At 65.6% G+C, this 18,689-nt stretch overlaps 9 protein-coding genes across 9 annotated transcripts; 6 read left to right on the top strand and 3 right to left on the bottom strand.

Annotated features, from left to right (window-relative positions):
* Window positions 1-916: 916 nt before the first annotated feature.
* AMSG_00350 (uncharacterized protein) lies at window positions 917-2,560 on the top strand (the record flags this gene model as incomplete). Its single annotated transcript, XM_013907175.1, has 1 exon — window positions 917-2,560. The coding sequence occupies one exon, from the start codon at window positions 917-919 to the stop codon at window positions 2,507-2,509; it is 1,593 nt and encodes a 530-aa protein (XP_013762629.1). The 3' UTR covers window positions 2,510-2,560.
* AMSG_00349 (thioredoxin 1) lies at window positions 2,525-4,404 on the bottom strand. Its single transcript, XM_013907174.1, has 2 exons — window positions 4,301-4,404; window positions 2,525-4,130 (listed from the first exon to the last, which is right to left on the bottom strand). Exons 1-2 carry the CDS (start codon window positions 4,390-4,392, stop codon window positions 2,621-2,623), a joined length of 1,602 nt encoding a protein of 533 aa, XP_013762628.1. The 5' UTR covers window positions 4,393-4,404; the 3' UTR covers window positions 2,525-2,620.
* Window positions 4,405-4,671: 267 nt separating this feature from the next.
* AMSG_00348 (uncharacterized protein) lies at window positions 4,672-7,404 on the top strand (the record flags this gene model as incomplete). The annotated part of the gene is made up of 1 exon (XM_013907173.1): window positions 4,672-7,404. One exon carries the CDS (start codon window positions 4,672-4,674, stop codon window positions 7,369-7,371), a length of 2,700 nt encoding a protein of 899 aa, XP_013762627.1. The 3' UTR covers window positions 7,372-7,404.
* Window positions 7,336-8,051, bottom strand: AMSG_00347 (uncharacterized protein; the record flags this gene model as incomplete). Its single annotated transcript, XM_013907172.1, has 2 exons — window positions 7,336-7,832; window positions 7,941-8,051. The coding sequence occupies 2 exons, from the start codon at window positions 8,049-8,051 to the stop codon at window positions 7,395-7,397; spliced, it is 549 nt and encodes a 182-aa protein (XP_013762626.1). The 3' UTR covers window positions 7,336-7,394.
* Window positions 8,052-8,407: 356 nt separating this feature from the next.
* On the top strand, window positions 8,408-9,175 carry AMSG_00346 (uncharacterized protein; the record flags this gene model as incomplete). The annotated part of the gene is made up of 1 exon (XM_013907171.1): window positions 8,408-9,175. The coding sequence occupies one exon, from the start codon at window positions 8,408-8,410 to the stop codon at window positions 9,173-9,175; it is 768 nt and encodes a 255-aa protein (XP_013762625.1).
* A 464-nt stretch (window positions 9,176-9,639) lies between these two features.
* On the top strand, window positions 9,640-12,688 carry AMSG_00345 (BTB/POZ domain-containing protein; the record flags this gene model as incomplete). Its single annotated transcript, XM_013907170.1, has 3 exons — window positions 9,640-10,831; window positions 10,876-11,699; window positions 11,845-12,688. The coding sequence occupies exons 1-3, from the start codon at window positions 9,758-9,760 to the stop codon at window positions 12,686-12,688; spliced, it is 2,742 nt and encodes a 913-aa protein (XP_013762624.1). The 5' UTR covers window positions 9,640-9,757.
* Window positions 12,689-12,772: 84 nt separating this feature from the next.
* On the bottom strand, window positions 12,773-13,556 carry AMSG_00344 (uncharacterized protein; the record flags this gene model as incomplete). The annotated part of the gene is made up of 2 exons (XM_013907169.1): window positions 12,891-13,556; window positions 12,773-12,868 (listed from the first exon to the last, which is right to left on the bottom strand). Exons 1-2 carry the CDS (start codon window positions 13,536-13,538, stop codon window positions 12,773-12,775), a joined length of 744 nt encoding a protein of 247 aa, XP_013762623.1. The 5' UTR covers window positions 13,539-13,556.
* Window positions 13,557-14,343: 787 nt separating this feature from the next.
* Window positions 14,344-15,593, top strand: AMSG_00343 (syntaxin; the record flags this gene model as incomplete). Its single annotated transcript, XM_013907168.1, has 2 exons — window positions 14,344-14,527; window positions 14,850-15,593. Exons 1-2 carry the CDS (start codon window positions 14,390-14,392, stop codon window positions 15,591-15,593), a joined length of 882 nt encoding a protein of 293 aa, XP_013762622.1. The 5' UTR covers window positions 14,344-14,389.
* Window positions 15,594-15,796: 203 nt separating this feature from the next.
* AMSG_00342 (ubiquitin carboxyl-terminal hydrolase) lies at window positions 15,797-18,689 on the top strand. The gene has a single exon (XM_013907167.1). It carries the CDS (start codon window positions 16,290-16,292, stop codon window positions 18,654-18,656), a length of 2,367 nt encoding a protein of 788 aa, XP_013762621.1. The 5' UTR covers window positions 15,797-16,289; the 3' UTR covers window positions 18,657-18,689.

Raw genomic sequence — 18,689 nt, 5'->3', positions numbered from 1 at the left:
GGGGGGGGGGGGGGGGGGGAGTACCGGAACCCGCAAATTGTAAATTTTGTACTACAAATGACGCATTTACGCCGGGAGATGATGCGTGACGAGCGCTTGTCGGCTTGGTGACTAATGGGCTCGTCGGCAACGAGCGACGAGACAGCGGGCAAGCGGAGCGGGAGCTGGAGCTGGGGGAGAGGCACACCTGGCTTGTGCGCTGGCAGGGGTGGCGATAGATATGCATACACTTCTTCCGAGACCCACAACTCCCCCTGTACGTGGTGCGGTGGCGGCAGGAGCTGTTGTCCTTGCCCACCGCGGCCGCACCGCCAACGAGGTGGCGCTTGTCCGCGGAGCAGCGGGAGAGGAGCAGGAGCAGACGAGGAGGGAGGAGGGAGAGCGAAGGGAAGACGGCGGGGATGCGCCCTCTTCTGCCTTTCTCACCGCCTCTACTGCCTTTGCTATGCCTCCGCGAGGACCGGTGGCGGGAAGCAAGCCCGCTGTGCGGAGGAGGACCAGGCGGACGACGGCGAGGTCGACGATGCATGCCTCGCATCCCTCTCGCCACCCGCATCCACCGCATCCATCGCATCCGTCGATTGTCCCGCATCCTCGTCTTCATCCGCGTCCGCATCCGCGTCTGCGTCCGCGTCTGCCGCAGCGAAAGATCCGCCGCCAGAGCGAGGCTGCCGCTTTGCTTGCGGTGGTAGCGGATGGTCGACAGGATGATGACAGTGGTCACGACGGGAGCCGACGTGGCCAGTTGCAGCATTCGGTGGAAGTGGCGGGGATGAAGGGCGGCGCGAGAGTGACGGCGACGGACGCGCGACGACCGCCGCGAGGGCCTGCGGGATGGGCACCGCAGCCGTCACCGGCGGTGGTGGCAGCACAGCGCAAGGCGGCGCTGCTGCGGCCGCGCCGGCGGCGAGCAGATATGGTGCATGCGCTCGAGCCGCGCGGTTATGTCCCGGCGGCCAAGGCGCCTGCCCAGGTGCGGCCACGGCCTCCGCCGCCACGGTCGGCGCCGGCCGAGGACGATGGGCGCCGGGTGGTAACGCTGGCAACGCGGGTGGGCATGACCCGCTCGCCGCGGGTGGCGCGACTTCTCAAGACTCACTCGGCCAGCTTGGGCGGCGGCGACGGAGACGTGGCTGGTGTCTCGCACTTGCCTGACGACTACCGCAACTACAAGTACGGGCCGGGCGTGCCGGCGCCGCCGACTCCGGCTGAGGTTATGGCGCAGCGGAAGCGCGACCGATCGCGGCTGGCATCGATCAACGTGCTCGCGCGGCAGGCGGCGGCGGCACGACGCGAGCAGCAGGCGTTGGCAGTGCGGGCGGCCGAGCTGACCGCCGGCGTCGACGCCGCACATCCGGAGCAAGCGCTTGTGCCATTCAGGGTGGTCAATGCGGTGACGGGCGCCGGCGTCGGCTCGAGCATCTCGGCCTCGTACCTGCCCGCGATTGCCGAGCCATCACGCGAGGCGCGGCAAGTACCGATGCCGCGCGAGCGTGAGATGGATGCTCCGCTGGCAGAGCTGGCCGCGCAGGGTGTGGCGATTGCCGACGCGCTCGGGCCGGAGGCCGCGGCTGCCATGAAGGCCGCGGCCAACGCCGACGCCGCCAAGCTGACGGCCGGCCTGAGCCACGAGCAAGCTGCTCCGGTTGTTGATGCTGCCCGCTTTGCGCGCGAGGCCGACGATGTGGCTGACTATGGCAACGAGGTATTTGTCTACGACCTGCAGCTGGTGCAGTCGGCGGCGCTATCGGATCACGCGTGGCACGCGCACGCAGTCCTCCCGTCGGCGGTTCTGGTCTTCAACAGGCTCACCTCGGTCGAGTCGGAAGTCGGAACGGCAAACATCGGACCGGCCGAGCGTGGTGTGCCGCCGGTAGAGGGCGTGCTGTACTCTCTCGACCGCAACGCGCTCGCCCTCCTTGACGTCGTCTTAGGACTTGGCAGCGATGTGGTGCGCTCGCGCGAGACGGTGATCCTTGACGACGGCACCGAGCTCGAAGCTTTTGTTTACCGTGCAGCACCGCCGTGCATCGACAATTCGCTGCAATGGCCGTCGACCTCTGATGAGCTGATGCCGTTCCTCGGGGCGCGCGCGGTGCTGTCGGACAAGTATGTGGCGTGGCTCTCGGGTTTGGTGACAAGCAGTCGGCGCATTGCCGTCGAGGCCGAGGCTGATGCCGAGGCTGAGAGTGAGGTCGAAGCTGAGGCTGAGGCCGAGGCCGAGACCGAGGTCGAGGTCGAGGCTGAGGCTCAGGTCGAGGCTGAGGCTCAGGTCGAGGCTCAGGCCCAGGCTCAGGCTCTGGTGGGGCTTCGGATTGTGGCGCATGTGCCCGAGGCTGTGCGGCTGGCCAATGTGTTGGGCATTGCGCCACCGCCGGTGGCGTCGGAGGTGTATCCATTTTCGTCCGACGACGATGCTGACGACGATGAGGCCCGACTCGGTGCGGCTGACGAGGCCGAGAGCAATGCGCCCATCGAAGTGTTTGACACCGAGAACGCAGGCTTGTAGCCGCCATTGTGGGCGCAGGGTGGGACGTGCCATTCATTTGACAAGAGTAAACACGGCTCGCAATCAGTTCGAGTCGTGGTGTGCGTGGAGCGGGTAGCGGGTGTACTTCGCTCACCACGCGGCGCTGGGGTCGTTCTGGTCGAGGAAGCGGTCCTTGGGGAGCTTTGCGACCACATCCGGATGCCAGGCAAAGTTGTCGATGTTGACGGGCGGGACTGGGTTCGCGGCGCGGTCGAGGATGCGCATGATGGAAATAGCGCCAGCAGAGATGGCGTGGTCCATAATGGTCACGCCGTCCTTGTTCTTGGCGAGCGGGTTGGCGGGCGTGTTGGCGAGGAGCCACTTGACCTGAGGTGCGTCGCCGGCAATGACAGCATCGTACAGGGCGCGGTTGCACGACTTTTGGTGCTTGGCGGTGGCGAGCTTGGAGCGCGGCGAGTCTGTCTCGCGGACCGAGTTTGTGTCGGGCGCGGCAAGGCCGGCGCGGACGTCGGACGGGAAGATGGACGACGGCGACTGATCCTTCTCAAAGGTGAGGCCGTTGAGGAGGCCCATGTGGCCCATGAGCAGCATTTCATCATACGGCCGACGGCCAAGATTGTTGACGACTTCGACGGCATCGGGTGCCTGGGCCAGCGCCCACGGAATGAGGTGGCCGTGCCCGTAGCGGCACATCAGGTGCAGCGGCACGTTGCCGTCATTGTCCTGCACCGAGAGTTGCTGCATCCAGTCCGGGTTGCGGCCAAACCGGCGGAGCATGCCCTTGGCCGCTGTCCCGCCGCCATGCATAGCGAGGTAGTGCAGCGGCGTCCGTCCGGACGCGTCCATGACAAACACCTCCACCCGCCGCTTCATGAGATAGTTGAACAGCTGGAGGTTGCCGTCGCGAAGCGCAATGTGAACCGGCTGCAGGTTGCCTGAAGTGAGGCCGGTCATCGCGTCGAGGTTCTCCAGGCCGGCCTTGCCGCGCTGGTGCTGTGTAATCTGGCCACGGTCGTCCTTCTCGTTGGCCCAGGTCATGACAAACTCGCCACGCGCACCGGTCTGCGCGGCAACGCCGCCGGCGCCCGAGCGCCCCGCTGCACTCTTACCACCAGCAGGCTCACCTCGAGCCTCGCCACGCCCGCTCCCGGCACGCCGGCGGGACGAGCGCTTGGTCCGTCGCGAACCGCTCGGCTCGCCACGTCCGCTTGCCTCGGCGTTGTCGTCGTAGTCCTCGGCGCCAGGAGCGCCGAGCTCCGGATTCGAATCGCCGGCGTCGGCACGCCACTTGCTCAGCAAGTCGGTGACCGAGATCTTGGGCGGGCGGCCGCCCTTGCCCGGCTGGGTGGCGAGCACCTCCTTCCGGCCGTTCATCGAGAGAACCGAGCCGTCTGGCGCGACAATGACCAGAGTAGGAAGCTCGGCCACGCCAAACTCGTCAAGCACTCGCTGGCGGTACTTGCCGCGGAACGGAAGACGAATCCACGGCATGGGATGCTGGTCGAGGAAGTCGTACATCTCGGCCTCGGAGACGTCGGTCGAGACAAAGACGACCTCAAACTCGGATGTGGCCGCGCACGCCTCGGCGTAAAACTGCGTCAGCACAGGAGTAAACTTGTCGCATGGCTTACACTTGGCCCTGCACACCCACTACCCATGAGTCCTCATCTCCTTTATGCCCCTACCTCATCCGCCCACCACTGTCCACGCCACAACGCCTGGCCGTTGTGCCAAAAAAGCCGTCAAGATCAAGATCACCCGCTCCAGGCCAGGCCCCCCCAACCGCCCCTCCCGCCCACTAAAACGTACCCAAAGTAAAAGGCCAGGTACTTGCCCCTCAGCTTGCGCGAGTGGATCTGTGTCCGCTTCGCGTTGAGGAACTTGAGCTCGTCCAGCAGCATGGTCACTAGACTGTGAGTCAAGTAGCGGGCTGGGCAGCCGGTCGTCTGTCACCTTGATCGATCGGTGCTGGGTTGATCGCGGCGGTGATCGATCAGGCGAGACGCCACAGCTTGGACTGAGAGGGCAGGGCAGGGGTAGGCAAGTTGGTGGTCGATGATAGCCACACACGGCACCACTTCACACAGGCGTATTGGTGGCTCGAGAGCAAAGGGCGTCAGAGGTGGTGCAGCATGTCGTTGTTCGCTTTGCAGACGGGCGACTTGAGGCTGTCGACAAGAATGGCGCCAAGCCACACGGCCACGTCGGGCGGTCCGGGCAACACGGCCACGTCGGGCGGTCCGGGCAACACGGCCACGTCGGGCGCTTCGGGCACGTTGGGCTCCTCGGGACGGGAGCTGAGCGCGCGACAGCTACGGGGACCTCTAAATCCATCAGACTCGCTGCTTTTGCAGTCGGTTATGGCCTCGCTGCCTGCAGGAGGACGGCCGCGGCCGCGGACGTTGGCAGCGGCAGCGACGGCGGCAGCGGCGGCCGACACGTTGCTGCGGCCTTCGCCACCGCGACAAGCCCCGGGCAGTGGCAACACAAGTCGGCGTGTGGACGGATGGCGGAGCAGTGATCGGAGGGAGGAGGCGTATCTGGCGTCGTTTGCTGCTCTGGAGCACGAGCTGGACGCGGCCGGGCGGGCGGCGGTGTCGGCGGCGGCGGCCCGCGACGAGATCGCTGCAGCGGCGTTGGACGCTGCTGACGCGGCTGCAGAGCTCCCGTCGGCACTAGCAGCACGCGCGGCAGCGGAGGAGCAGGTTGTCGGCCTAGTGACCCAGGTGACACAGCTCAAGATGCAGCTGGCCAAGGTCGAGGGCGCGGGCCGGGCCGAGGCGTCCGACCTGCGGGCGAGGCTGCAGGCCGCCGATGTACAGCTCCAGGTCGAGCGTGAGAGACAGGCTGAGCTCGAGCATGCTGCACGACAAGCACAGATGGCGCAGGTGGCGGCGGAGCGCGAGCGCGACGAGCTGGCGACGGAACTGGCAACGATGAAGGGCGCTGAACAGAAAGACACCGAGGCGGTGACCGCCGAGGCGTCGGCCCGTGAAGCCGAGCTAGCGGCCGAGCTCGCGGCTGTTCGCAACCAGCTAACGGTGGCGCAGCGCGAACGGTGGATTCTGGAGGAGGACTTGTCGGCGGAGCGGCTGCGGGTGCAGCGGCTGCAGGCGCGCGGCATGGGTCCGCTAGCAGGCGAAGGCCAGAGAGACGAGCCTGTGCAGGCGGCGGCGGCGCAGGCACCGGCACCAAGCGATGCGCTGGCGGCAATGATGTCGACAGCGGCGCAAGAGCTCATTGCAGACCTGTCGCGGCAGCTGAGCGCAGCGAACGAGGCCAATGCTGCGCTACGCCGCGAGGTCGAGGCCGTGCGGAGCCAGGGCGCGTCGTCGAGCGCACTGGCAGCCAAGGTTGCATCGCTCAAGGAGCACGCAGGAGCTATGGAGGCCCATGCAGCAGCAGCGCAGCGCGAACTCTCCAACGTACGGGCGGATGTGGCCGAAGCGCGATCGGCAGCAAGTGCGGCTGAGGCTCGCGAGGCCGAGCTGGCGGCGGACGCTGAGGCGCTGCGAGCCGAGCTGGCGGTGGCCCGGTCAGAGCTGAGTGCGGTCAACGCGGAGCGGGTGGCGCACCAAGAGGCTGAGCTGGCGGCGGCTGGTAGCAAGGCGGGCCTCCTCTCGCGCCTCCAAGCGTTTACCGACCTTACTGCCGACTGGCTCCGGGCCGACCGAAGCGAGGGCACGCCGCCACTGGTCCGGACGCTGGACACGGTGGCGGCCGCGCACGAGAGCCTTGAGCTCGCGGTCGAGCGTGCTGCCAACTGCGCGGCGAGTGGCGTCGAGCCCGATGCCGAGGCTGAGCTTGGAGCGCTGGGGGTAGGCGCGCTACACCTTGCGCAGCTGTACCTTGGCCACATGCGGCAGAGCTGGCGTGACGCGCAGACGGCAGCAGCTGCGGCCGAGGCGCGGATGGAGGGCGCGTCTGCGGCGGCTGCCGCCACAGCCAATGCCAACGCAAAGCTGGAGCGACAGGCCGCCGAGGCTGCGACAGCGGGCACGCGAGCAGACCAGGAGCGAGCTGACGCGCTCGAGCGCGTCGCCCAGCTCCACGCCCAGCTAGAGGCCGAGCGCGAGCGCGGCGCAAGTGCCGCCAGCAAGGCCGCCGAAGCCGAGCGGCGACTGGCAGATGAGACGGTCCGGCGGGCGGCAGCCGAGTCGCGGGCCGAGGCCGCGACGGTGACTGCTCAGGTCGCGCACCTCGACCTGCAGTCGCGGATCAAGACGCTGGAGACGCTGCTGGATGCAGCAAAGGCGGAGAGCGCGAGCAACGGGAGTGCGAGTGCGAGTGGCAACGCGTCAGCGTACGTCGACGCGCTGCAAGCATCGAATGCCAAGCTCCGTGCCGCCAACGACCGCGCAACTGACCAAGTGGCGGCGGTGAGCGCGCAACTCGAGGCTGCGGAGCGGGCGGTGGCGGCGGCCGAGGCACGGGCGGCGGCAGCCGAGGCGGCGGCGGCGACGGCGGCAGCCGACGTGGCACGGGTCGAGGAGCGGGCGGCAGCTGCCGAGGCTGAGGCTGCAACCGGACGGGCGACCGAGGCCGAGGTGGTGCGGCTTGTCCGGGTCGCCGCCGATGCCGAGGCCAAGCTCAAGGCGCAGGCCGAGCGAGTGGTTGAGCTCGAAGCCCAGCTCAGTGCCGCTTCAGCGCGGCAGCGGCAGCTGGAGGGATCCAAGCACCGGTTGGTGACGGACATGGAGGAGCTGACATCATCGCTGGCGGCCCAGGAGGCGTTTGTCAAGGACGCACAGAGCCAGATGGAGATCGAGCGGCAGCGTGCAGCCAAGCTCGCCGAGGCGCGGCGGCAGCTCGCGCAATCGAACGCATACTACGGGCGTGAAGCTGCTGGACTTCGGGCCTCGCTCTCGCGGGGCTCGTAGCTTCGAGGAGTAAAGCTTAAAGGCTAGGCTGCACCCTGCTCGTCGCGGGCCGGCTTGCTCGGCGATGCGGCTGGCGACGCCGACGCCGACGCTTTGTCGGACGCTGTAGCGTTGTCCTTGTCTTTCGGCTTCGACTTGCGTGTGCGAATGCGGATTCGCGACCTGGAGCGCTTCTTGGTCTTGACATCCGGCTCGGCCGAGGCCGGCTCATCACTCGGAGCCGGAGCCGTAGCAGCGGCGCTTGCCTCATCGCCGTCCATTCCGGCCTTCTTGAGGTGATACTGCAGCACTTCCATAAGTCTCTCGTTGTTGGCCTGCATCAGCGCCACATCCCGGGTCAGCTTGTCGTTGACAGCTCGAGCCTCGGCCAGCTCCTCCTCCACCGCCGTCGCCGACGCCCTGACCAGAGCCAGCTCTTCCTCCAGCTCGCGAATGGTGTTGTCCCTCTCGACCAATTGCGTCTACATCCCCCATCCATCGGCGATCATGAGTGAGTGCGCAAGGGGAGGGGAGGGGGGAGGGGGGGGATGATGAGATGATGGCTACATGCCTCACACCGCACCGCGTACATTGTACGTCTCCTCCAGCTGGTAGTACCGCTCCTGGAGGAAGAGGATCTGCTCGGACGGACCGCTCTTGCTCGCATCTGTCAACCCGAGCAAGGCTGCGTCCCAGTCCATGATGAGGTTGGTGGAGGGAGTGAAGTAGAAGTGGGGGAGGTAGGGGGGGAGGGGGGGAGAGGGAGAAGAGGAGAGAGAGAAGGAGAGCGAGTGGAAGGGGGACGGGGAGGGGGAGTGGTCGACCAGCCACCAACCACAGTCACCGGATACCATCCGGCCGCCACCAGCCAGCCACCAGCCAGCCGCCAGCCACCACCAGCCGCCACCAGCCAGCCACCAGCCAGCCGCCAGCCGCCACCTCCCTTCCCTGCCACCGCACACACACGCACCCGTACACACACACACTTTACTGGTCCCACCACCACACACACCACCGCCACCTCCGACCCCGTACCTCCTCTCCACCTCTCTTCCTCATGTCATCTTCCGCCTCGTCGGCCTCGTCGGCCTCGTCGGCCTCGTCGGCCTCGTCGGCCTCGTTGGCCTCGTCCGAGTCGTCGTCAGCATCGTACTCGGTCTCTGACTCGGGCATCCGTGGTCGTGGCAAGGGCGAGACCTTCACTCAGCTGCATGTCAAGAAGCGTATTGTCTTCCAGCCGGGCTCGGCCCTTCTCACTGCAAAGTCGGAGGCAGATGTGGAGCAGATCGCCGAGCTACTGGCCAAGCGGCCCAAGACCAAGCTGACCATCATGGGTCACACCTTTGCTCCCGAGCTCCACGAAGGTGCATCGGGTCAGCAGCTCGCTCCGGGCTCATCGGCCTTCAAGTCGCTGCTGGAAAAGATGGAGCAGCTCTCGTTGCAGCGCGCCAAGACCGTCCGCGACGTCATCCTCCGCCAGGATCGCATCTCCAAAAAGTACATCCAGTGCCTCGGCGCCGGCGACTCGCTCCCGCTCTTTAACGCCTCGGGCGACTACCTTGAGCGCGCCTCGAAGCGGGTGGAGATCCTCACCCCGGGCCAGGCCCGCCAGCTCGCGCCCACCATCCGCAAGCTGGCCAAGCTCGTCGCCAAGCGCCGCGTTCGCGCCCAGCGCAAAGCCACCAAGAAGAGCGATGCCTCGGACTCGGACTCCGACTCGGACTCGAGCCCGAGCTCCGGCTCGGACTCCGGCTCCGACTCCGGCTCCGACTCAAGCTCCAGCTCCAGCTCGGCGGCGGCGGCAGCAGCCTCGGACTCGTCGTAGCTCTCCTTTGCGTCGTGATCCACGTGTCCGAGATGATTAAATGCCAGTCCGCCCCCCCCCCCCCCCCTGCCAGCCATGGCTTGTCAACCAACGGCAGGTAGTTTGTGGCCTCAAGTGCGCTGTATGTCACCCCTTGGGTCTCTCAGAACGACCAGATCTCGGTCATTGCGTGCGTCGGTCACTCGCGCGGCCTACGCTCCACTGTACCCCCCTTTTTTGCCTTCCGGTCATCATGGTCATGGTCATGGTCATCATCACCATCATCATCAACATCATCATCATCATCATCATGGTCATCATCATTGCCATCACGTCATGGAATCTGATTCCCCCCAAGCAGGCAAGAGAGACAGAGAGAGCCTCTTGATCTCACTCGCCCTGCCCTGCCACGGCACGATGATGTGCCACGACAGGATTCGCATTGCCGAAAGCAAGCCAAGCGACAGGAGGAACACAGCGGCTCACCGCACTCACGCAGACGAGAGCAAGCACAGGCAGCAAGCGAGGTGAAGAGGCAAGGGGGAGAACAATACAGAGACAGAGAGACAGAGAAGGCGTGGGTGGGTGTGAAAGAGGGTGAGTATGGACAAGCGGAGCAAGAAGCGCAAGTCGCTCGCCTTGGGCTTCTCCCGTGGCCGTGGCACCGTCTCGTCTTCTTCGGCAGCCGCCGCTGCTGCGCCTGTGACGCAGAACTATCCATACTCTCCATTTTCATCATCGCTGCGGACGCAGGGCTTGTTTGTGGAAGCCAAGCAGAGCAACTCGTGGGCTCAAGTCATGGTCGTCGGATCGCATATGCCATCGGGAAGATATGGTCACTCATCGGCGCTCTACGCCGGACACATGTTTGTCTTTGGTGGCTTCAACTCGGAAGTCGGGACGCTCAATGACATGCATGCCTACTCGCTTGAGGCCTGCAAGTGGACGCCCATAACCTACGCCTCGCGATCGGTGCCCTCGCCGCGGTTCTACCACGCGTCGCTGGTCGATGGCGAGTCCATGTACATCTTTGGCGGCTTGCATGTGGCCGACTCGTCGGCATCGGCGCCCGAGTTCTGTGACGATCTCTGGCGGTTCTCCTTCCGCACCCTCAAGTGGAAGCGGATCAAGGCGACGGGCCACCTCCCGCACGGCCGGCACAACGCAACGCTGGTGGCGTACGAGTGGCCGCGCGGCTCGATGGAGCTGCTCGCGCCACTCGACCTGGAGACACCCGATGTGGCGCTGGCGACGGCCGTCGCTGCTGCTGCCGCCTCCAAGTCGGCCATGCGGAGCGTGTCTTCAGCAGTGGACATTCCCGGGATGGCGGCAAGGGTGGCGCGCGAGGTGCCCGAGCCCGGGCCAGGTGCTGCCTCGTTCGACCGCGCCACCCCGCCGTCGCCTGTGGTGAGCGGCGCGGCGCTCGGCGAGTCGGACTCGCCGGCATCGCCGCGAACAGGCTCGCCGGCGTCGGCGGCCGACGAGCCGGTTAGCCGGACTCGGTCGCGAGCAGCGTCTGGATCATCGGTCTCGTCGGCACAGGGCGCGTCGGTGAGCGGCGCCGGAGTCTCCTCCAAGTTTCTCTACCTGTTTGGCGGCTACGGCCAGCGGTCGGCGCTGATGTACCGGTTCGAGGTGGCGAGTTGCGAGTGGCGGATTGTGCTGACAAAAGGCCCTGTCCGCGACTTTCGGCGCACACCATGGTAGTGGCGGCGGACAAGTTCTGGCTGTTTGGTGGACGTGACGGCAAGATGATTGTCAACGACGTGTACTGCTTTGACCTCGCGACGTCGACCTGGTCCAAGCGCGACGTGGTCGGCGACGTGCCGACGCGGCGGTTCGGTCACTCGACGCTTGTCCAGGGCGGGTACATGTATGTGTTTGGCGGCGTCGACAAGGACGGGACGTGCTCGGATCTGTTCCGGTTCTCATTTGACGTGACCAAGACGGGCCAGCACGAGTGGGCACGGCTCATCTGCCGCGGGCACACTCCGTCGGGCCGTTACTACCACACAGCGGTCATGACGTCGTCGCAGTCGATGCTGGTGTTTGGCGGGTACTCGGACCATGCCGTCGACAAAAAGCTCGCCTTTCTCAACGACGCTTACGCCATCTGGATCGACCCGATTGTGGTCCCGCCATCGTCGCTCGCCTTTGACCTGACCGCCATGCTGCTCTCCGGCGCATGGGCCGACGTCATCCTCCGCGCTGGTGGGCGGTCGTTTCCGGCCCACCGTGTGGTGCTCGGCGCGCGGTCACCAGTCTTCTCGTACCTGTTTGAGCTGGCCGAAGCTTCGTCGACAGCGGCGGTGGCCAAGCTGCAGGCCAAGCTGCGGGCAGTGGTCCACCAACTCGCGCGCGGGGTGGCCGAGGCCTCGGTCGACGATCCGATGGCGGCGTATCGTGACGCGTGGGCGCCGCCATCGGCGCGCTCGCTGCTCTCAGCGACCTCGATTTCGTCGTCGTCGGACGCGCTCGACGATGCCATGTGGGAGCCGCGCCCGCCTGGACTCACCAAGGCCAAGTCTTCCAAGGCTGGCGCAAAGTCCAAGGCCAAGGCCAAGGCCAAGGCGAAAAGGCGAAGAAGGGCAAAGCTAAGAAGGCCAAGACCAAGAAGGCCAAGAAGGCCAAAGGGAAGGGGAAGAAGGTCAAGGGAAGGGGAAGGCCAAGAAGGCCAAGGCCAAGGCGAGTGCGGCAGAGGTCACGCTCGACGACGATGGCGGGCGTGGCGAGTGGGTGTCGGCCGAGTCGTCGGCCGAGCTTGGAGCGTCTGCGATCGGCTTTGGCGCCTCGTCGGGCTCATCGGTCGAGTTTGTGTCTGGCACAGGGACAACCGGAACCGACGGTGGTGGCGGCGGAGGTGGGTGGCGGCGGCCGCTATTTGACGGCGAGCGAGCCGGGCTTGGCAGCCTCGGCACCGTGCCAGAGCACGCGTCGCTGTTTGACCCAGTCTTTGCAGCGCACGTCCACACGCCTGCGCCGCTGCTCTCGTCGTCTGTTGGCGCTGATGCTGCAGACGAAGAGGAAGAGGCGCTCGAGGCGCCGATCATGGAGTTTCTCGAGTCGGTGGAGACCGCGAGCGCGGCCGAGACCGAGTCGGGCAAGACCGAGGTGCTGTTTACGACGATGGCGCCGAATGCGTTTGCAGTCATGCTACAGTTCATGTACCTTGACACGCTGCAGCACGGGCTCGGGCTCGACGTCATGGTCTCGCTGCTCGAGTTTGCCGACCTGTGCCTCCTCCCGCGGCTCAAGTTCATGTGCATGGCCGAGCTGCGGCAGCGGATCGAGCTCGCCAACGTGACACGGATCCTGCTAGCGGCCGACGCGCGATCGGCGCACGCGCTCAAGGCAGCATGCCTCGCCTTCATCGCCGGGCACCTCGACCAGGTTCGTTCGCACGCCTCGTTTGCCGAGCTCATTCAGAACCCAGACCTGCTGTTCGAGGTCACCCACATGGTGGCCGACCGCGTCACTTGCTCGCCGACCCGGCAGCGGTTCGGCTCGGCGTCGATGGCCGGGCCGAGCGAGTAAATCGAGCCGTCTCTCACTCTGTGCCGTCGCCGGTGCCGGCGCCCGACGCCCGGAGCTCGTCTGCGGCTGCCTGGACCACAGCCGCTATCCGCTGCGCCTCGGCCATGTCGTGCCGGATCGAGGCGACCAGGCCGTCGAGGTTGCGGCGAAAGTCCGAGTTGGCGCCGGGAGCCCGCGCCGCTCGCCGCGCTGCTCGCCGTACAGCACGCTCCTCCGGTGAGAGCTTGGACCGCGGCGGCGGCGCTGGTGGGGGCGCAGGCTCGCCAGTGAGGGCCCAGCGGAGCTGATCGCGAATAGCCGCTGCCGGGCCATGGCTCTTGTCGAGAGCAAGAGCCTCGTCCATGCGAACAAGGGCCTCGTCAAGCGCGCCACGCTTAGCCAGGACGATACCGACTAGAAATACAATGTCGGCCTGCGGAATGCCCGAATCAGGCGTCCAGACTGCGCCAGTAGCCTCCAACACCTGCTGGGCCTCGTCCAGCTCGGCATCGCCGACATCGCCGCCCTCGCCGTCGGCGCCCTCGACAAGCAGCGCGGCGAGGGTGACACCCGCGCCGACCCGCCAGCTCGGACCCGGCGGCTCGGATGGCCCATCAGCGAGCACGCTCCGCAGCGTCGATACCGCCTGCAATCGATCGCCCAGCACGCGGGCCAGCAGAGCGAGCTGAGTCGCCTTTTCCGCGTAGAGCGCGTCCATGGCGACGAGCCCGGCGTCGATGCTCGCTTCCAGCTCGGCCACCAGGCGCTCTGCAAAGGCCGCCAGAGGCGACGGATCGTCCAGGTCGAATGGAGGTCCCGGGACGAGGCGGAAGGCGCGGACGAGGTCCAGAATGGACAGCGTTGCAGTCATGAGCGCGGCGAGGTTGAGTCGTGTGTGTGGCCGTGAGTGGGCAGGTGCGTGTGCGACTCGCCGTCGCCGTGGAAGCCGAGGTCGAGCGACGGACGACTGGCAGCGATGAAGCGAACCGGGTGGGGTGGGTAAAGATCGTATACGCGGCGGCGGCTGCTCTTCTACTGCAGTGTGCTCCATCAGGGGTGCGAAGATGAAGATGACGACGATGACGATGAGGTGGCAGGAATCAGCAGCACGTGCGGGAAAGTGCGCACGAGAGGCGAGTGGACCGGGGGGCAAGCAAGGGGGGCGGGTCTTGAGGCCAAAGCAATGGGTCTGTCCCATAGCTGCATGCTGATGGTGTCGGACTTGGGGGGTAGGATTCGAGGTGGAGGGTGGAAAAGATCGGGATGTGGCGAGAACAACATAGCAACGGGATCGGAGGAGCCCGTAGATCAGAAGGCAGCAAAGGATGCTTATACTCCCGGCACTGCCGCCCATTGTGACTCGAGATTCGAGACTTGCTGTTGTTGCCAGTCAGAGCCCGAGGCCATCGAAACCTAGGCCGACATTGAGGGAGACTAGACCTTTGGCGTAGGATACGCGCGCGACGATAGCTGTCTGATGCAAAGCCATCGAGCAGGAACACATCAACCAAGGTATTGTCCTCCCAATACTGTGGCCAATACATGTATCCCACAAGTACAGCAAGCATTGTTGGCTCAGTAGTAGACATGCATTTCCTGCAATTCAATGATTGCCCATGCTTGGCTCCTCTCATCCGAGTGGCCGTGTCCGCGACTGCCAGCGTGTGGCCAACAGGCACACTTGGCTTCGCATCTGCGTCGTCGTTCAATCCATTTCATTGCATGTCATTCGACGACTTGGAGAGGGGCACGGGCCGGGTGGTGCTTGGTGGCGGCGGCGGGTCAGGCCAGCAAGGGGGCTATGGCTACCAATCGGGCATGGCGGCGTCAGGTTCCATGAGCAACACATCGTCGCTGCAGGTATGTTTGGCGAGCAAATCCTCCCCCCTTTGCGTGTCTCCCTCCCATGCCCGTTCCCTCCGTCACGTGCGAGTCGATCAGCGGCTGACGGCGCTGGGTGGCGGCCGCCCGGTTCCGCGTAACCAAGGGGGGGGGGGGGGGGGGAAGGCCGCCTGTGCGCCATGGGCATGCGGTATAGACTCACGAGGTGAATGTGTATGTGTGTGCGTGTGCGTGGCTTGTTGGGGCGGGTGGACGGGGCGCTCGGACGGGGCGGGGCGTTTGGACGCGGCGGGTGGCGGTGGCGGCTTTGGTCTGTAATGGCGACGTGGCGGAGGGGCAGTATGATCAGCTGCACAACCAGGCGGTGGCATCGATCACCAAGATCTCAAACAATGTGGCGGCGCTGCAGAAGATGGTGAACCAGCTGGGGACGAAGCGGGAGACGCCGGACATGCATGCGCGGATGACGACGCTGACGGAGCGGACGCGTGACCTGGCGCGCGAGGCCGGGCGGCTGCTGAAGCAGATCACGCTGGTACCGACGTCGTCGCCAGCAGAGACCCAGCAGCGGTCGGTGACGCAGCGGAAGCTCGGCTCTGACCTCAAGAAGCAGCTGACGGCATTTACGGCGGTGCAGACGCGGATCAAGGACGCGGACCGGCGAAGCATCGACACGGCCAAGCAGAGCATGGCGTTTGGTGACGCGGCGGGTACGTCAACCGCCGACGATCAGACGCAACCGCTGCTTGCGCAGCAACAGACCATCACCCTCGACTCGACCATCGAGTTTAACGAGGTCCTCATCGCCGAGCGCGAGCACGACATTGCCGAGATCGAGGCCACCATCTCGGACGTCAACGAGATCTTCCGCGACCTCTCGACCCTCGTCAACGAGCAGGGCGAGCAACTACACGACATCGAGCACCACATCGAGAACACCGTCGCCCACACCGATGGCGCCGTCAAGGAGCTGACCAAGGCCGACAATTACCAGCGCAAGGCCCGTCGCAAGGCCATGTGTCTCGCCCTCATCTTTGCCCTCATCGCCGGTGGCGTCGTCCTCTACCTCACCCAGAAGAAGTAGAGTAAGTAGGCACGCGCACGCCCAGGTGTGCACCTTAAACCCATCCCCTTGATCTCGCACCGCCCCTCCCACTCCCCCTCCCCCCCCCCCCCTCCCCCGCCGCGGCCTTGTCGGCCCGTTCGCCCATTCGCCCAATGGTCGGCGCCCCCCCATCACGCCATCCACCAATCGCGAGGGGACGCACCACACCTCACCGCGGCAATCATCCCCCACCGCCACCGCGCCACGACCCACCACAGCAAGCAAGGAGTCACGCGACATGTCTCAGGCCGTGGACGAGAGACTCTCAACAGGAGTGGGAAAGGCGGCACGGAACAGGATTCAGTTCACCCAGGCGGCTAAGAGCAATGCGCTGTTCGACCCGAGGAGCGCTGGCTACACGGTAGTCAATGGCAAGCCATCGTCATCATCAGCATCGTCATCAGCATCAAGCAAGAAGAGCAAGTCCAAGAAGAACAAGGACAAGTCTAGGAAGGACAAGAACAAGTCAAAGACGAACAAGAACAAAGAACTGTCAGTCGCGGACAACTTGCTGTTGGAGCAGAGTCAGGCTGGAAGTGACAGTCGCTGGTCGGGCCACGCCTCAAGGGCTGGCGAGAGCGGGGGAAGCGGAAGCGGAAGCGGAAGCGGAAGCACAAGTCGAAGGATCGGAGTGGCATCGATGCAGGATTCGATCCGTCTCAGTTCTCCTTCAACATGCTGTCCGGCCGGCGGCAGCTGGTCATCGAAGAGTCGTCGGGCGAGGAGAGTGGGGAAGAGATGACGAGCTCGGCTGTGGCTATGGTGATGAGCGGCGAGTCAGGTGCGTCGTCGTCATCGTCAGAGCCGCTCTTTGCCGAGGGCAGCGAGTACATTGTGCCGCGATCGGAGCTTGAGCTCGAGTGGCACGAGAAGCTGAGCCGCTCGGGCGTGAGGACCGGCCTGGTCAACTTTGGCGTGACGTGCTACATGAACTCGACGCTGCAGTGTCTCACGTATCTGCCTGCCTTTTCGCAGTACCTCGTCATGGGCGCGCACCCGCGGGAGGAGGAGTGCCCGATCCGCGACTTTTGCCTTGCCTGCCAGATGCGGACGGTGGTGGGCAACATGCTCTTGGGCAAGAAGGCGGTGTACTCGCCCAAGTCGCTTCACCGCAACCTACGGCACATCGGACGGGTCTTCCACAAGCACCGGCAGGAAGACTCGCACGAGTTCCTGCGGTTTGTAGTGGACAAGCTCTCGGACGTGGACATCGAGACGGCGGCGGCGAGGCGCCGACAGCGGCCGACAGGCCCGGCGGTGGAGACGACCGGCATGCACGCCATCTTTGGTGGCCATCTGCAGTCGTCGGTCAAGTGCCCACAGTGCAAGCGCCTGAGCGTGACCAAGGAGCCGTACCTTGACATCTCGCTCCACATTGCCGGCTGCCGGTCGCTAGAGTCTGCGCTGAAGCAGTTCACCCGGCCAGAGACCCTCGACGCGCACAACAAGTACTATTGCGGTAAGTGCACCAAGTCGGTCCGCGCCGTCAAGACCCTCCAGCTGCTCAACACTCCGCCGGTCCTCGTCTGCCACCTCAAGCGCTTCCGCGGGATGCGCAAGAACGCCGACCACATCGCCTTTCCGCCCAAGCTCTCGCTTGACGCCTTTATGGTCAACTCTCCGCCGGTCCCGCCGTCGGAGCTCCCGCGCTACAAGCAGTACTCGCTCGCCGGCGTCGTCGTCCACCACGGCCACACCATCTCGTCCGGCCACTACGTGGCCTACGTCCGCGCGCCCAACGGGTCGTGGTTCCTCTGTAATGACCGCTCCGTCAAACAGGTCTCTATCAAGACGGTCCTCGCCCAGCAGGCGTACATCCTCTTTTACACCGCCACCGAGGCCGAGCGCCTTTCGCCGGCCGTCATCGACGCCGTCACCGCCGCCACCCACAAGCGCCGCGCCAAGGCCGCACGCCACGCCGCCCGTCGCGCCTCCGCCCGCACCCTTCCGCGCTCCTCCTCGCACAAGTCAGCCAAGGCTAAGACCCCCGCTGTCCAGCAGAAGCGCAAGCTCTCGCGCAAGGAGCGGCGCGCCGCCAAGAAGGCCGCCAAGAAGGCTGCCAAGCAGCAGGCGGACATGGCCCTTGCCTATCGCGCCCTCGAGGCCGAGAAGGAGCGCCGCGCCCTCGCTGCTGCGACCGCCGTTGCTGCAAAGTCCGCTGCGGCCGCTGCCTCCGACTCGGGCTTTGACTCGTCCGACGCCGGAGCGAGCCCACGCAAGCGTCGGCGCGGCATGAAGAGCTGGATCGTCACCGACTCACCGACCCCGTCGGCCGTTGGCATGGGCGTCAAGATCGACCGCGCCAAGGCGAGACCGGCCATCAAGCGTCTGCAGGAGCGCCGGCGCCGCAAGGAGGAGCAGGCCCGGCAACAGCAGCAGCTTGACACGACGGCAGACTCGGGCTCAGAGTCGTCGGGCGAGCCACCGGTGAGGCACCAGCCATCGCCGTCGCCGCCCAAGACACCCAAGACGCCCAAGACGCACGAGCTGCCGGATCCCGTCCCTGTCACCACTCCCAAGAGCAGCCGCAAGGGCAAGCGGTCGGCGCCGCGAGGTGAGGCTGTGGTCATCGCATGGGACGAAGCCCGCCGCGCCGAAGAAGAGGCGCCAGATGAGAGCGCGAGCAAGGCCAAGCTTCATCGCAAGCCCGAGATGCAGTTTGCGTGGGATGCCCAGGGCTGGGAGGACGACGAGGCGTCGCAAGCCATGGCTCGTGAGGTCAACCGCCTCAAGCTCCAGGCCGAGCGCGACATGCTCAAGAAGCGCAAGCGGTCCAAGGACGACGACCTCTACGACATGGGCAAGAAGCGAAAGGTGAAGAAGGACAAGGGCTCGGCCACCGCGTCGGCCATCGGCGCCGGCAAGCGCGAGAATGCCTTCCAGCGCGTCGCCAACGAGAAAAACGCCAGGCGCAAGGTCTCCGGCCTCAAGCCCGAGCGCTCCAAGAAGTCGCGCGCCCAGAACGCCTACGACAAGAAGTCGACTCGCCGCATGCGTGACAAGGAGCGCCGCTCACAGAAGCGCGCTCTAGCCAAGGCCTAGTTGTAAACCCGGCTTGCAGCCGATCACTACCAG

Source organism: Thecamonas trahens (assembly GCF_000142905.1).
Source record: "Thecamonas trahens ATCC 50062 unplaced genomic scaffold supercont1.2, whole genome shotgun sequence".
Lineage (NCBI taxonomy): Eukaryota > Apusomonadida > Apusomonadidae > Thecamonas > Thecamonas trahens.
This window is presented reverse-complemented; position numbering and strand designations above follow the sequence as displayed.